Below are 17,683 nucleotides of genomic sequence, written 5' to 3' on the forward strand. Positions count from 1 at the left end.
ACAAATCTAAGCCAGTCCTGCAACAACATAGTGGAAAGTGTTCAAAGTTGCTTGAGAGATTACATTCAAAGTGTTAATATTGTGTATGCCAAGAGGATTTTGTGCTTAAGAGTAATGTTAACAGTACTTACTGTTGCAGGATGAAACAAGTACACAAATTGGAAAAGGAAACAGTTTGATCTGTCGTTTTTTCAGAATTTCGTCAAGACATAAGATGGTAGTAAAGGTGAATATGCACCAATCTGCAGAGAATAAAAAAATGCACTCTTTATTTCAAGAAAGGCAACACCAAAGAAATCGCAGTGAAGTCAAGATAGAATAACACGTTGAAAATTCTGAACACTAATAACTTACTGTTAGTTATTAATAAGCCAAAGTTGGCAGTCAAAATCGGAAGAAATCGGAGAATGAATCGAAAAGTAAAGTGAATGAAAATAGAAGAAGTAAGATTTTTTTGAGTGGACTAGACTAAAATTGGATAAAAAATAAATTAAGATAAGTGAAAGAGGATGTGTAAGGGCTTCCAAGCGAAACATGTGCTGTGTAGTAAAAACAAATTAAACACATGTATGCTTGCCCACTTGTTGCCAAGAGTATGCTGCAGAAGTTTTACTTGGAAGACCTTGCCCCTTACACACTCTCCATACAGCCCCAATATCTCCTCATATGCTTTCCACATTTTTGGAGCACCTGAAGAAAGACATTCATGGCTGTAGATTTCCTTTGCATGAAGAGATGAATGCCTGGGTACAATCATGGCTCTGCAGGCAACCACTAATATTTTCCCATGAAAGCATGGGTTGTCTTGTCTCACGTGTGATATACACTCCTGGAAATTGAAATAAGAACACCGTGAATTCATTGTCCCAGGAAGGGGAAACTTTGACACATTCCTGGGGTCAGACACATCACATGATCACACTGACAGAACCACAGGCACATAGACACAGGCAACAGAGCATGCACAATGTCGGCACTAGTACAGTGTATATCCACCTTTCGCAGCAATGCAGGCTGCTATTCTCCCATGGAGACGATCGTAGAGATGCTGGATGTAGTCCTGTGGAACGGCTTGCCATGCCATTTCCACCTGGCGCCTCAGTTGGGCCAGCGTTCGTGCTGGACGTGCAGACCGCGTGAGACGACGCTTCATCCAGTCCCAAACATGCTCAATGGGGGACAGATCCGAAGACCTTGCTGGCCAGGGTAGTTGACTTACACCTTCTAGAGCACGTTTGGTGGCACGGGATACATGCGGACGTGCATTGTCCTGTTGGAACAGCAAGTTCCCTTGCCGGTCTAGGAATGGTAGAACGATGGGATCGATGACGGTTTGGATGTACCGTGCACTATTCAGTGTCCCCTCGACGATCACCAGAGGTGTACGGCCAGTGTAGGAGATCGCTCCCCACACCATGATGCCGGGTGTTGGCCCTGTGTGCCTCGGTCGTTTGCAGTCCTGATTGTGGCGCTCACCTGCATGGCGCCAAACACGCATACGACCATCATTGGCACCAAGGCAGAAGCGACTCTCATCGCTGAAGACAACACGTCTCCATTCGTCCCTCCACTCATGCCTGTCGCGACACCACTGGAGGCGGGCTGCACGATGTTGGGGCGTGAGCGGAAGACGGCCTAACGGTGTGCGGGACCGTAGCCCAGCTTCATGGAGACGGTTGCGAATGGTCCTCGCCGATACCCCAGGAGCAACAGTGTCCCTAATTTGTTGGGAAGTGGCGGTGCGGTCCCCTACGGCACTGCGTAGGATCCTACGGTCTTGGCGTGCATCCGTGCGTCGCTGCGGTCTGGTCCCAGGTCGACGGGCACGTGCACCTTCCGCCGACCACTGGGGACAACATCGATGTACTGTGGAGACCTCACGCCCCACGTGTTGAGCAATTCGGCGGTACGTCCACCCGGCCTTCCGCATGCCCACTATACGCCCTCGCTCAAAGTCCGCCAACTGCACATACAGTTCACGTCCACGCTGTCGCGACATGCTACCAGTGTTAAAGACTGCGATGGAGCTCCGTATGCCATGGCAAACTGGCTGACACTGACGGCGGCGGTGCACAAATGCTGCGCAGCTAGCGCCATTCGACGGCCAACACCGCGGTTCCTGGTGTGTCCGCTGTGCCGTGCGTGTGATCATTGCTTGTACAGCCCTCTCGCAGTGTCCGAAGCAAGTATGGTGGGTCTGACACACCGGTGTCAATGTGTTCTTTTTTTCCATTTCCAGGAGTGTATGTATTACCCCTTAAATCACGAGGTGACTTTTCTGTAATGTATACAATGTGGTGGAGTCTCTGGGACCCTGATGTTTTAAACCAAGGTTTAAGGGAAAAATCATTAGAAATTTTTAATTTATGCTATATAACATTTATTTTTACAATTATTTAAGTGTTGTTTAAATGCTTCTAGTTTATTTTAGTGCAGCAAACAAAGCCTGCAGCATTTTACCATTCATCACACAAAAGCACATACGTTTGTGTGCTTCGTTTAAATAGTACACATAAATAGACTGTTATAGTACAGTCTGAAAAATCATACAATCTCTGCACGCCTGATAGGTGCAAAAAGAAAGGCTATCAAATTGACATTAGTTGCTGGGAACTACATTTTTGTCATCGCCACTCGGAACACTTGATTTTAACAGATTCTTTAAGCATATCATTGAAAAATCATGCAGATAGCCATCACAGCTTTCCTCAAGTTCTTCCACTGAATGATTATCTTGTTCGATAGCAGTACTGTGATCATTGGCTAATGTAAGATAGTCTCTTTCATATATTGCTTGATTCATATCACTGACACCTTCCTCCATAGCCCAACTACCAATTTCATAAAACTCAGGAAAGTTAAGAATGACATTCATGCCAATGCATTTTGAGCTATATGGTTCTTACTGAAGAAAACAGATATGTGGTTCACAAGGTGTGGTCTAAGAGACTTAAACACCATTGATAACATGTCAACAATAAACACAGAAGATGATAATGCAGCCGGTGACAAAACATCATAGGCTCGGCAATTTAAGGAGGGTAGGGGGAGTATAGAAGTATTCCACAACAACTGGCCTTGGAGAGCAAGTTCGAAACTTTTTGCGCAGTTTGAGAGACCCTACCTTGTGGGTTATGGTTATGTCATGGTGATTACTTCTGAAATAATAAACAGTTTACTTCAGTTTTTTCTATCTGTCTCATTTTCATCTGACTGCCCCTTACAGTTTCTGAAGTTAAGATCAGCATCCTCAAAGTCTCCACTGAGTCTACTCTAAATAACAAGAGAGACAACTTGTAATAATTACTGCTAATCTATTCTGATGATTTAAGTATATTTGGGTGTTATGAAGCCATCTCGGTGGAGTTTTTATAAAATGTTCTGATAGAGAGCAGATCCATATTCAATAGCAAAATGAAAGATGGGAAAAGTAGGCACTATGTAGACTCATTTGCTAATAGAGTTAATTTTAACTGTTGGCTCCATATTCTTTGAATGGCATTGGTACTTGGTTCCATGTTCTGGAGCAGACTTCTGGTATGAACTTTTCTCCCCAAAGTTTTGCTACTATTGAAAATTTTTTTAGATACAGAAAAATGTGACCATATTCAGAAACTTTTATTTTTTTTTAAAGGATTCCACGCTATTCTTCTTGTGGTAATATATATTTAGGGTAGATACATTTCCTGCACTACAAAATTTTTAAAGACAAAACATTTTTTGTAGAGAAACAAGGCTTTAAAATAAGTTATCAGTTTTGAAATGAACAGTTGTTAGTGGCCTGACATTTTTCAAGGGCTTGCAGTTCTAGAGAGTCTTAACGTTCAAATATTCCCACAAGATAAATGTTTCTATAGAGTTTTTAAATCAATATTCTCGTCAGTTCTAAGTTGCACTCTTTAACTATAATGATTATAAACATAAAGTTTGTAAAAGATACTTCATATTTCATTTACATGAGGCACATGTATTAGATAAGTGGAAAAAGATAAAAGGTATTTGTAATCGGAGTTATAACAGATTAAGTGGAACTATTCCATATTGCTATATTTCAAAAATAGATCAGTCCTAAATGGATGTGTTTAAACAAAGGGATTCAGCTGATACACATGGAACATAGAAAGATATTCATTGGACGAACTATGGTGTAGTAGTGACTTAACTCAAATTAGTCAGTGAGTTGGTGAGAAATGTGGAAACCAGACTGTAGGTCAGATGGTAAAGAGACTGGCCAATTATGAAAAATTATCAAGTGACAGTTGAGTACTTAGTGATTTTACAATTGATGCAACTATAAACTTCAAATAAAAGCAAAGTGATAAGTTTCCTAATGAAGTTTCCAAAGTTTTGCTAATAATTTGTACACTGTTAGAGAGCTGAAAGTTTGGAAGTGTTCACGTGCTTGTCAGATCAGATGGTTTTTGCTGTACTTCTTAGCCATAGATAACTGTTCACTGAGTACAGCTAAAGGATACTTAACAGTACTTAATTTAAAATAAAGCAATTGCAATTTTTCTTCTCCAGACAAATGACATGGCACACTATATTGGTATGAGCATAGATAATAGCCAGCCTTCTTTTCCCGTAAAATAAAAAGTTGTTGTAAAAGAGGCATGGTTCATTGCTAAGCTACAGAGCAAGGTATTCTGCAGTTAAATCACCAGATTCTCTTTTGAGAAGATGGCAGTTGAAGTGCCCATTTGGCCATTTGTATAAAGATTCTGCGATTTCTGTAAACCACGTGGTGCAGATGCTGGTGCGGTTCCTTTAGAAATGATAGTTGGTTTCTTTCCCCATCCACTGACACTCTGAGCTTATGCTCTACCTGAGAGACTTCTTTTTTGAAAGGATGTTATACTCTACTCTTCACCTTCTTCTGTCCTCCTTCACTAAACTGTAATTTGATCCTATTTCAGTATCTCACTGAGAGAATATACTGAAAATTTTCACTGAAAACTGAAAAAATCACTAATTGGAAAAAATCTAGTAAGTTTAGTGCTACTTACAATGATACGATGATTGGGGTGACAATTAATACCTCTGTGCACAGTACAAGGTACTGAATAGGACTAATTTAGTGAATGAAACCAAACTTATGATATTCATTCAGGTATATTTGTCACATAACTGGACACCCTTTAGACAGTGAGTAAAAAAGTTTCATTGAAATCTCCACATGTGTTTCTCCAACCAGGTCTTCAACATTGTATTTCTAGTGGTGTCCCTAAAGACTTCTTTGGAATGGACGGAAATCCCAGGCTGCAAAATTTGACTTTGTGACAGAGTGGTGTTGTGAGTTTCAGCCTATGTTGTATGCCTTTGTAGGAATACTAGTACTTCTGGGTACAAATAAGGACAATTCTTTGAATGTTTACAATCTCTGGTCAAACCTATTTACAAGACTATTATGGCAAGAGAACATTTCAAGGAACTTATTAAAATCATTATGATTGATGACAAAACTACTCAACAGCAAAGAGAGGAAGCAGAGAAGTCCACAGTAGTTGCTGAACTTTCCAACAAAGTGAACAATAGGTTTCCACTATTATATAAACTAGGAGTGCACCTCACCATTGATGAAATGCTCAGCTTGTTTAGATGATGCTGTCCCTTCAAAACATTTATGAAGGAGAAACTGGGCAAGTATGGCATCTCCAGGAGAATGGCATATTCAGGAGTGCTGTATGTGGAGCCATTACTTAGCATTCAACACTTGTACATAAGCATAAGTGAATATTTAAAACTAAAAGTCACTAATGGCTTTCAATATGGTGCATGTACTCCAGAGTGTAACTGAAGGGAGAGATTCAGACAGAAGTGCTGTCATCCCATATGGATGTCTCATAAGGGGGATTCATTCATTGTCATCTGTTTGTCAAGAAAGTGTTTTTTAGACCTAAATAAATTTTGTTGCATGTTTATGACTTGTACGACTACTGTAAATTCTAGAGTAAACTCTGATACATGCTCCTAATGTTAGAAGCGTGCACATTTTGGAAAATGAATTAGAAAACATTTGGTAAAGTAATGTAAAGTTGACATAGGTTTCTATAAATGCTAAGAGATATAAGAAACCAAATGTGAAAAAGACTAGTAGTATATGTGGGGGAGTGAACTTCCAGGAAACAAATGATGGGTCATTTGAGTGGAACTGATTGAAAGCAGGTCAAGACACTACTTGGATAACAGTTATGTTGGATGATAGTAATAGTGGATGTTGTCTTCCTTGTGTGCCACTTTAATCTCGCAGTGAATTGTTAGTATAACAAAATAAAAAAAAAAAATTCTTTTGTAATGATGATGTTGGATCTTGAAATTTTTATAATTATTATTTTCCCATATTTGTGAAAGATCAAAGATTCTTTCTCCCTCCCTCCCACCCCCACAAGCAAAGGTCATGTTTCAGCATCTGTGTACCATCTTATTGCCATTAAAAAATGGTACAGATCTGACTGATTCTTTGTTGTTTTAGGCCTGAACACAGTAAAATGTATGTGTACTTTGGATTTTATAGCTCACCTTCGAATAAATAATTTGTGATTTGAATTTAACAAGGAGGCATGTTGTTCTAAATTTTTTTATTGTTACTGTAATTACAAAAGTCAAAATGAAGTTGACTGTTTGTGTTGACTTATTATACTGTTTAAATATATGTGGACTTCCTAGCAAGCAAATGGCTTGTTTCAGAAAAAGATGATGACAATCATGGCGTGAGTGGCGGTTGTGGCAGTAGAAGCAGTAGTAGCAGTAGCACAAGCAGCAGTAGTACTGTCAGCAGTAGCAGCAGCAGCAGCAGCAGCAGCAGCGGCAGTGGGAGCAGCAGCAGATGCGATGTGTCAGCACCAGAAACTGGGCGGCGCAGGGGAAGGCACGCTACACTTAGACGCAGGGACATCAAAGATACAGGTCTGATTGCTTCTGTCAATTTGTTGGGCTTATTGTCTATGAATATAATGTAATTACTTCACTTACATTGCTGATCACTAGTCATTTTTAATTTCTGTATTATTAATTTATTACTAGATGTGTCATTTACCAGTCATGACTGGACAGACAGTGTCAAAATTATGTACATACATATGTATGAGCTTTTACTGTTTCTTGTATAACATATGAAGAAAACTGTTCACAGTGATAGGGAAACAATATTATTTAGTCGAATCACTGGTGGAAAAATTCTTCAATGGAGTATAAAGGGTGCTGTTTAAAGTCATGCAATTTTCCTTTTGAATGTTTCTGGTTGCACACACTGCACTTTTCCAGGCAGCATTTTGAAGATTGTTAGAGCAAGTGTTGGAAAACTACCTTGCATTCCAAACAATTGGCATCTCGATATTTCAACATTTCTCTTGTTGCGGATGTCATAAGTACGTATTTCTTGCCTCATGCTGAAAGTCTCTTGGTTTCATCTTACACTGATCAGGCATGAACACAAATAATGCCTGAAAATGGTCATTATTCCTAACTGTGTAAATATAAGCTTGCAGTGCTCTAGTCTTTTGTGTGAAGTGTTGATCCTGAAAGTGCGCCCCCCCCCCCCCCCCCCCCGCCCTCTCCTCCTCTTCCTTTTAGTATTAACATGTCCTTGCAACCTAAAGTGTGTCCCCATAACTGCAGGTCATAATTAATGTGCTATGAAATAGTGCATAATACAATGCTATGAGGTACTGGTCAGTTAATAAACCCTTTAGCTTCCTTAGGAGGTATATTACATGAGAGAGCTTGGAGCACACATACATTGTGCACTCATTGATTGGTGGGTTGCCGTCAGTCATGAATCCCAGCAGTTTGACAGCCTCCATATTATCCTGGCATCCAACATTGCTGAGGCTGCATGACATATGATGTCTTTTTTTTCTTAATTCATTTTCATTTTGTTTTTGATAAACTACCCTTCGATGTTTTCAAAGAGAGCTTGTAGAGCTTCTGGAGCAGTTTTTCCTTTGGCAAAAAGGATGGTGTCATCAGCAAACTGTAACATGTGGTTGTTACAACCTATATCGTTGACATTAATAATAATACACAGGAGAGGTCCTTTGATGGATCCCTGGTGTATGCCATGCTCATGTTTCTATTCATGAGAGATTGCTCTATGGGCTGATACTACCTGCCTTCAGTTTTCAAGATAAGACTAAAGAGTTGCCAGAACATCACCTCCAGTACCATAACACTTTAGCTTATTAAGCAATATCTTGTGCGAGATGCATTCAAATGTGTTGCTAAGATCACAGAGTGTCAGTGCCACACACTCTGTCTTCATTGACTTTCCTTTGTGAAAGCTGTGCTGTTTCCTGGAAGAGGTCATTGCCTTCAAAATAATTTAGCATCTGGTGTTTCATCACAGAGCCCATAACTTTAGCTATAATTGAAATTATTGGAATTAGTCTGAAACAGGACACTTTACACGGGTAGTCTTTTATTTAGACTGCGTCTACATCCACATCTACATATATACTCCGCTAGCCACCAAGCGGTGTGTGGCGGAGGGCACCACGCCAAAATCATATTCCCCCCCCCCCCCCCCCCCCCCTTGTTTTCCTCGCGGATCGTGCGAGGGAGAAATGACTGTCTGAATGTCTCAGTACTAGCTCTTATTTCCCTTATCTTTGAATGATGGTCATTGCGCGATTTGAAAGTTGGTGGTAATAATATATGCTCTACATCCTCGGTGAAGATCGGATTTCAGAATTTAGTGAGCAGCCCCTTCTGTTTAGTGCGCCGTCTATCTGCAAGTGTGTCCCACTTCAAACTTTCTATGATATTTGTAATGCCCTCGTGATGGCTAAATGTACCAGTCACAAATCCATGAATCTTGCTGCTCTTCTTTGGACCTTCTCAATCTCTTGAATCCGACCCAACTGGTACAGGTCCCATACAGACGAACAACACTCAAAGACTGGAAGAACTAACGTATTGTAAGCTATTTCCTTTGTTGAAGGACTGCATCGCTTCAGGATTCTACCAATAAACCACAATCTAGAATTCGCCTTACCTGTTACTTGTGTAATTTGATGATTCCATTTGAGATCACTTTGAATAGTCACACCCAGATACTTGACGGACATTACCGCTTCCAAGGACTGGGCATTTATTTTGTGCTCGTACATTAATGGGGATTTTCACCTTGTTATACACAGTAGGTTACACTTACTGTTATTGAGAGATAACTGCCACTCATTACACCACGCATTTATTTTCTGCAAATCCTCATTGATTTGTTCACAACTAGTGTGATACTACTTTCCTGTAGACTACAGCATCATTGGCAAACAGTCTCAGGCAGCTGTCAATACCATCAACCAGGTCATTTATGTAAATCGTAAAAAGCAGAGGACCTATTGCGCTTCCCTGGGGCACACCAGAAGTTACGCTTGTTTCTGTTGAAGTCACCCCATTTAGGATGACATACTGTTCCCTGTCTGTTAGAAAAATTTCTATCCAATCACATATGTCATCAAATTTCATTCTTAAAGTTTGGAACACACATTTAAATGAGTCATTGGTCCCTGTTTCTGCTGCCAGTTTACAAGAGACAGTGCTGCTTTACGGTTATTTAGTCTGTCTTATTTAGTAATCCTTCTTCTGAATGTTTAATTAGAATGCCATGTACTCATTGCAATTTACTCTTGCTCTTCGTGTTGAGTTCCATTACTGATGTCCTGTGATCTGAAATCATTGGTTCAACTATTCTTGACACTATAATCACAACTATTGAGGTTGGTGATAAGTGTCTGCATCATCCCTTGTTCGGTGTTCGTTGGCCACTAACAGCCCATAACTGTTTATTAAGCTCATAAAGACCCCTCTCCAAAGTTACCACATTGTGAATGATACAGAGTAACAACGAGATCAATGTTTGTTAATACTTTGCGTACACTGACACACCACCACAGGTTGTTGTAATTAGATACCATGCATTTACCATATCCAAATATTCAATAGATCTGTAATGATAATCTTCTGCCTCACTGAGCCAGTGCTCACAGATACATAAAGCATTTGATTTAACTTCTTCTATAAAGAATGACGAGAAGTCCACCTTTGGTTCATAAACACTACTGCTCATTAACACTTGTTATAACTGATGACATGTTACTGTCAGCACCAACATCTTTTCTGTGTGATAATCAGTGGCTCTGATTTTCAATTTTATAGGGGCACTGGTTAATCTTCGGAATAAAAAATGCCTTATTACAACATTCTTGGGTCATGTAGCAGTGTCAATTTGGTTGTTCTTCAGATGAAAGTAGACGCAAATATAGAAACTGCTATTTACATTGTTGGTTTCTAGTTTCTGTACTTGAAATTTGCTGTAACCTGGAAACATTTTCTTCGCGTTTTCAGTTGTGCATTTTTTCACTTTTTCTAAATGGAAGTATGCCCTTTTCTCTCTGTGTAGCACTCCTTGCTCACCACTAGTGCTTCTTCTCAGATTTTTTTTTTCTGTTTCTGACAGTTTAATTTCTGACTGATACCATGGCAGATGCTTGAGCTACTGGTGGTTCTTTCTCAACAGGAAGCTGAAGCACAGCCTTATATGGCATTTTTGGTTCTACACATACATTCTGCCATAGCAGATGGGGTTTACTTATCACTAAAATGAGCAGTTCTTTTCCTATAATGTATCTCACGTCATTCTGTATTTGTAGCAGGTGAAAGTTTCACTTCTGAAAGAAAATACCCGTATTAGTCACCGATTGATTGAACTTTGTAACACGCAGCTCTGGTACAGATATTCAGACTCGGTAACGAGCTGTTGATTTGCATTTAAGCATTTAGTGGGACCACTTTGAATAGTTAATTACTTTTCCGCACTTTTCCACATATTTCAAGAGATGGTTTTGTCAGATGTGACACTAGCTTTTCTAAACTATAATTTTTAGTGATCACTGTAGAGTTGCATCCTCATTTCCAAATTATCTTTCATTATATGAGTCAATTTTAACTAAATTTTCAACTGACTCCGTTTATTCCAAATTATTTTTTTGTGTTAGTTACATTAGAAGCATTGTTTTCTGCTTCCAGTAGTTGCTGCAACGTGATTTTCATGATTTGTCTTGTGTAACAAAACTTTTATGCTCACTATACTTTTCAACGTTGTCACCTGTCTTCACTATTTCATTGTTAATGTACTTGGTTACACGTAGACTCTTGATGTTTCACTGCAGATGCTACTTCTCAAAGTTCAGTTTGTTACCTAGCTTCACATGCATCACAGCAGAACTTAATCCATTCTTTTGAACTATTTACCAAGCGAACTTTGATGTTACTAAGGTAACTCAATCACTGTGAAAAAAGTTTCCACACCGTAGTCCACAAATCACACTGTCGTTTGTGTTTTTTTATTAGTTCATTGAATGTTTCACATTCTGGTAACCTGCTAACAGAACGAACTCCATCTTCTAAAAATAAAAAAAAGTGGCTTGTTGTAGTAAACTTCTGTGGCTTCTTTCTATTCTTCTTTTTTTTTTTCTCCTGGAGACTAATTTTTTATGGAATGGGTGGAAAAGAAGTTACGCCAACAACAATAACTTAAAAAATACACTTGAAATATTAGCATCCTGATTAGTTGTCTTAGCTTTTTCTTTCTATCATTTTAGCTGTTATATATTGTAGTACTTGTGTTCTGAATCATATTTTTATCAATTTTCCATAACATGATTTTCCATTTTTTGATATATATATTTTTCATAACATGAAAATTGAGTATGTGTTAATATTTTAGAACACATGTTAATGTGTACTCTGTACTTCTTGTAACTTTTTCATGTAATTTTGTATACTCAAGTTTTTCACTTCGTTGTTTAAACTGCTTTAAGTGCGTTTCAATTTTTATTCTCTCGTGCAGTAAATACACAGCTATTATTTGTATCTTTTATTTGTCTGATGGTGAAATTATCACGTTGGTTATATATGACACTGTGAAATGAACTAGAAATATAATCCAAATACCTACATTTTCTGGGTAATACACTTCTAAATACACTACCTTAGCATGCCATATACCCTGACTAAACAAGCTTCAGCTTGGCATGGGCTTCTCCCCATTTCACCAAAATTCTGTAGTGTTATGGTGTGGTCTTAAGAATTTGGTAAGAGTACATACAGTGGAGAGAAGGTAAATAATACTCACCACCTCTGAAGTATTTAATAAGCTTCACACGCCTCCTTTGATGTGCTAAATGTACAGCATCATGCAGATAAGGTGGCATAATGACAAGGTAATGGACTATTGTTTGAGAGGAGCACAGTTGTTATCCCTATTCTGCCATCCAGATTTTGGTTCTCCGTGGATTTGCTACATCATGCATTGTCAACGTTGTGCTGGTTCCTTTGCAAGAGGGGTAGATAATTTACTTCACCATCCTTGTCTGTTCTGAGCTTGTAATTTGTAAGAGCCTCACTGATGGGATGTTAAACCGTGCTTTCTTTCTTTCTTTCTTTCTTTCTTCCTCCCCCCCCCCCCCCCCCCCCCCCCTCCCTAGAGCACCAGAGAGATCTTGCCTGAATAGTTCTTGGGAAAGCAAAGGCTTCTCGTGGTCTGGTTGGGTAGTGATGTGGGCCACGCAAATGCCCAATGGGCAGGAAATTTATAGATGGGCATTTGCCCAAAGCAGTTTGAAATGCCCAGAATCTCAACATTTATAAAAAAAGGATTTTTTAAAGCTTTTACTCCTGAATCTGTAATTTACCAATAAAAATAAGGGATGAGATGATACTCCTGATATTGAAAGTTAGTAAATATTTGTGCTTAAACATATGTATATGATTCACTGCCTTTATTGCTAAGAACAAAAGGAAAAAAGAGAGAAGCTCTTCTTTTATTACTCGCCACTCAGTAGTAGGTTTGTGCTTGGCTTCCATGGGGCCCCAGCCTTTGCAGCATTTTTTTTCCCTTCGGTGCTGCATGTCTGTCCTCTTGCTGTTCTTTTTCCCTTCCCTTGGGGATCATGTGTGGAATGTTGTAGGAAATGTGTTCCGCATATTCAGTCATAGATATCAGAACAGTCTCTCCACTGTCTTCCATGCCTTCTTTCATTTTTCTTTCTTACCTACTTTCTTTCTTACCTACTTTCTTTCTTACCTACTTTTTCTTTCTTACCTACTTTTTCTTTCTTACCTACTTTTTCTTTCTTACCTACTTTTTCTTTCTTACCTACTTTTTCTTTCTTACCTACTTTTTCTTTCTTACCTACTTTTTCTTTCTTACCTACTTTTTCTTTCTTACCTACTTTTTCTTTCTTACCCACTTTTTCTTTCTTACCCACTTTTTCTTTCTTACCCACTTTCTTTCTTTCTTACCCACTTTCTTTCTTTCTTACCCACTTTTTCTTTCTTACCCACTTTCTTTCTTTCTTACCCACTTTCTTTCTTTCTTCTTACCCACTTTCTTTCTTTCTTCTTACCCACTTTCTTTCTTTCTTCTTACCCACTTTCTTTCTTTCTTCTTACCCACTTTCTTTCTTTCTTCTTACCCACTTTCTTTCTTTCTTCTTACCCACTTTCTTTCTTTCTTCTTACCCACTTTCTTTCTTTCTTCTTACCCACTTTCTTTCTTTCTTCTTACCCACTTTCTTTCTTTCTTACCCACTTTCTTTCTTTCTTACCCACTATCTTTCTTTCTTACCCACTTTCTTTCTTTCTTACCCACTTTCTTTCTTTCTTACCCACTTTCTTTCTTTCTTACCCACTTTCTTTCTTTCTTACCCACTTTCTTACTTTCTTTCATTCATTCCCCTTCTCCTATCCTTGCTCTACTTCGACGTTTGAGGTTCCTCTTCTCTCTCTCTCTCTCTCTCTCTCTCTCTCTCTCTCTCTCTCTCTCTCTCTCTCTCTCTCTCTGGTTCGCACATACCCCCTGGTACCTCTTGCCTGAGCTGCTGCCTTCCTAAATTCTCGATTGGTCCTTCTGTCAGGTGATTGGGAGTTGTGACCTGAGGTGTGAACAATAACCTAAGGTGGGTGCACTCCTTTCTGAGGGGAGCCCACCAGTTGGAAGGAGCATGCCATTGGAGATGCTGGCAAAGGGAATTTTTCTCGCAATGAGCCAATTATCTTTTTTCACCATCAGTGTCCACCAAACGTAAATGGAATGAGGCTAACTATTCAGACCCCCGCCCCCAAAGTTGCAACATGGTTCCTCATGGTTTCACGTACTGAAGACAGTCAATCCTTTGATATTGTAAATCCAGTTATTATTCAGAAAGGTGTTGATGCAATTGCTGGCTCCCCATGAAATCCTGCACTCGTTTACAAAATGACACTTTGCTTTTGGAGACTACTTCCAGTTCTCAAGCACAACTGTTTGCAGCTTCGCTCCTCCACCACTATCCTGTTTGTGTCAAGGCCCATCGAACGCTGAATTCTTCCAGTGGCGTTATTTACACTAGGCTACTCGATGGTCCAACTGCAGCAGAAATCGAAACACACCTCTCTGATCAGTGTGTCATTGCAGTCCATTGGGCGATGAAAAAAGTAGATGCATCCTTAGTGCCCACACACACTCTTTACTCACTGTTGAGAGAGTAGTTCTTCTGCCAAGTTATCATTTCAAGCACACTCAAATGTCCTGTCAAAACTTGGCCAAATGTGTAACCTGTGGTAGGGATGCTCATAAGGTCAATTGTCTACCTCCTCCTTCCCACTACGACTACTGTGGTGACCATGCTGCCTCCTCCAGAGATTGTCCCATGTATCTCGATGAGTGGGCTATCTGGGAGATACGGGTGAAGGAAAAAGTGTGTTACCTGGTCGCTCACAAGTTATTGGTTAGTTGGAAACCCTGTGTTCTACCATCTGGCACCTACAGTACTGTTCTTGCTACTTCTTGCTCCTGGAAGTCAAACCACCACATATGGTCTTCTCCTTCACTGACTCTGAGATCCTCTTCAGTGATGTCACCACAAGATACCCTTGCCTGGCAAACCTCCATGTCGCCGGCGCGCACCACCAGCAATTTTTTTGCGCTGAACTCTGCTGACCGACAGAACGAGAATGCTGTCGCCTCTAGAGACCTCACAGAACAGGATCCTCCAGCCTCTATGACCTGTAGCATTGAGTCTTCGAAGGCTGGCACTCAGCAGCCACTGAGGTGACACCCCCTTCATTTTTTCCTCGTCATGACTCTCCTACAATGGGACGTTCATGGCTTTTGATCCAACAAAGGGGACTTATCACTGCTCTTAGAATTGCAGCGTTCCCCTTGGGCTCTGACACCAGGAAACAAAATTGCGTCCTCACAATCCTCACAACCACTTTGAGCCCTTGGTATTTCTTCCCGGTCTGCTTTGAACCCTCTTCTGTTACCTCCTGGAGTTCGCTTTCTGCTCTTGCTCCGGGAACTTCATGCTACCCTGCCACTCTTCCAATGGATGTGAACCCCTCACAACCTTGGCTTCATGCAGTGGCCCGTGTTCACTTTCGCCTGCATTCTCTTTCTAAGGGTGCCACTCCAACCTTGCTCTATCACCTTCAGTTTCATGACCTTTGTGATAGTACCTTTGTGCACACTGATGACTCTGACTGACTGTGGTGTCATCTGTGCCTTTGTCATTGGTACATACAGACAATTTTTCAGTATTGGCTTCTGTGACACTGCTCAGTATTTACAGCAGAGTTCTTCACCCTGAATCGGGCCACACAGTACACCTGGCAACACAGGCTTTTCAATTGCATCATCTGCTCCAGCTCTCTGTGCCCTTCAAAGCCTCTGTGTGCTGTACACTGTCCATACCTTAGTGTGACAGGTCCAGGAAAGCCATCACTTATTCATTCATGATGGTGCCATTGTGATGATTATGTGGGTTCGTGGTCATGTGGGTCCGACAGGAAACAAGGCCACTTACTCTGCTGCCAAAGCTGCAATCCTCGTACCTCAGCCCACTGGTTCTTACATTCCATCCGATGATCTCTGTGTTGCCATCTGTCAGCAGGTTGGTGTCACTTTGGCATCACCACTAGTCATCCTTTCATGGGAACAAGCTCAGAGTTATTAAGCCTCTCCCAGTGGCTTGGTCGACCTCCTCTCGGCCCTCATGCTGTGAGATCATTTTAGCTGCGTTGCATATCGGACACTCTCTTTTTAACCATCACCATTTGTTAAGTGGTGCTCCCCCACCACTTTGTGCTCATTGCCCTCAACCTTAGACAGTTTGCCATGTCCTGATGGAATGCCCCTTTTTTTAACCACTTACGTTCTCATTTATGCTTGCTGTTTGAGTTACTGGCCATTTTAGTGAAGGGTGCACCACATTTTACTTTTAACCCATCATAGCAATATGGCGAAGGGCATTTAATCTTTAGCTCCGGACCTGTGTGTCTGTGTATGGCATACTTTATAGACTTTCCTCCATGTTCCTCTTTTTAGCTGTCTTCTCTCCCATCAATTGGGATTAATGTGCAGTAGTTTTTAACTCCTCTTTGCCTTGCATGTTCTACTGTCCCAACATAGGTGCATATGACCCTAGTTGTTTTTGCATACTAAAAAAAAAAGAAAAAAAATTCTCTCTCTCTCTCTGTCAACTTCATTACCCAACCACTAATAAAGTGTCCAGGCATTTTACACGACTAGGGCTGGGCAATACTGAAAATAATTTGTTACTATAAATTTGAGTGTACTTCAGTGGCCACAGTTTGGCCGATGGTGAAATGTTGTGTGTTATAAGGATTAGTTGTTAAATTGGAACTTTTAGGGCACCTGTAGTGGTTGGCATGTTTAGGATGTTAGGGTGTGCAGTGTTCTGAGTGTGTTTGTGTATCCCTAGCTTGCTGGTGGGACATGCATGGGATGCAATGGTCAATGTTTTAACACTCCTAGTGGCTTGGGTAGACAACAAGATGGTATTAATGCTTAACCAGTCAAAGGTGCTGGAGAAGACATGCTTCCTGATCAGCCCTCAAATAAAATTGTCAAATATAACAATACAGCCCCTCTAGGTGGTAGGAAGGTAGCATTAAAAGTAAGTATCCCTTGTGTTATCAAAAAGTGTTAAAATGATTAGTGAGTGTCTCAAAGGCTATGAAAACGATGTGATTACATTTTCTGTTCAAAACTGCTATATATCTGCAGGCAGCAAGATGAAGGAGAAAAAAGAAATTGGGTGACTGTCTTATTGATAGTGAACTCCAGAATTAAGTGAACATTCATGAGGGTATTTTGTTGACAATATATAGGTGTAAACTCAGAAGAAAATCATCAGATTCACTGAAAAGACCTAATAAACTATCTCATTTCAGAGAAATTAAAACAAGACCATTTGAGATACTTGATGTAATGAAAGGGAGTATCTTAAGGGCAAAATATGGAAAACAAACAGAAATGTGCCCTCCAATTTGATTGGAAACTGAGAGTGGTGATGCAGTGATCAGACACAACAGTTTATTTTAAGAGTAGAACAGCTGATTCCTCCTCAACCATCCAAGTGTAGGTTTTCTGCAGTTTCTCTAAATAGCTACCATGAAAAGGTCATGGCCAAATCCCTTTTCTAATCTAAGCTTGTGCTCAGTCTCCAGTGACACCTCCATTGTTGGGACATTTAACTATAACTTTTCTTTCTTCCCTAATTTCACAGAACTTTGTTCAATCTCATTCCATTTGTGACCATAGTACAGAAGGATCTGAATTATATTCACTGTCAGGACTTTAGTTAGACCAGTAGTTCTATACTCAGTCACTGTACTGGGA

General features: G+C 40.2%; 1 protein-coding gene across 2 annotated transcripts in view; it reads left to right on the top strand.

Annotated features, from left to right (window-relative positions):
- The window catches only part of LOC126299054 (protein FAM214A), a 217,991-nt gene that overhangs the window by 154,874 nt on the left and 45,434 nt on the right, over positions 1-17,683 (top strand). For both annotated transcript variants that reach the window (XM_049990711.1, XM_049990712.1), the window contains exon 9: positions 6,688-6,906. In XM_049990711.1, coding sequence (XP_049846668.1) covers positions 6,688-6,906 — 219 coding nt within the window. The remainder of the gene's footprint in view (positions 1-6,687; positions 6,907-17,683) is intronic.

This window comes from Schistocerca gregaria, chromosome X, assembly GCF_023897955.1.
Source record: "Schistocerca gregaria isolate iqSchGreg1 chromosome X, iqSchGreg1.2, whole genome shotgun sequence".
In the NCBI taxonomy this organism is placed as follows: Eukaryota; Metazoa; Arthropoda; class Insecta; order Orthoptera; family Acrididae; genus Schistocerca; species Schistocerca gregaria.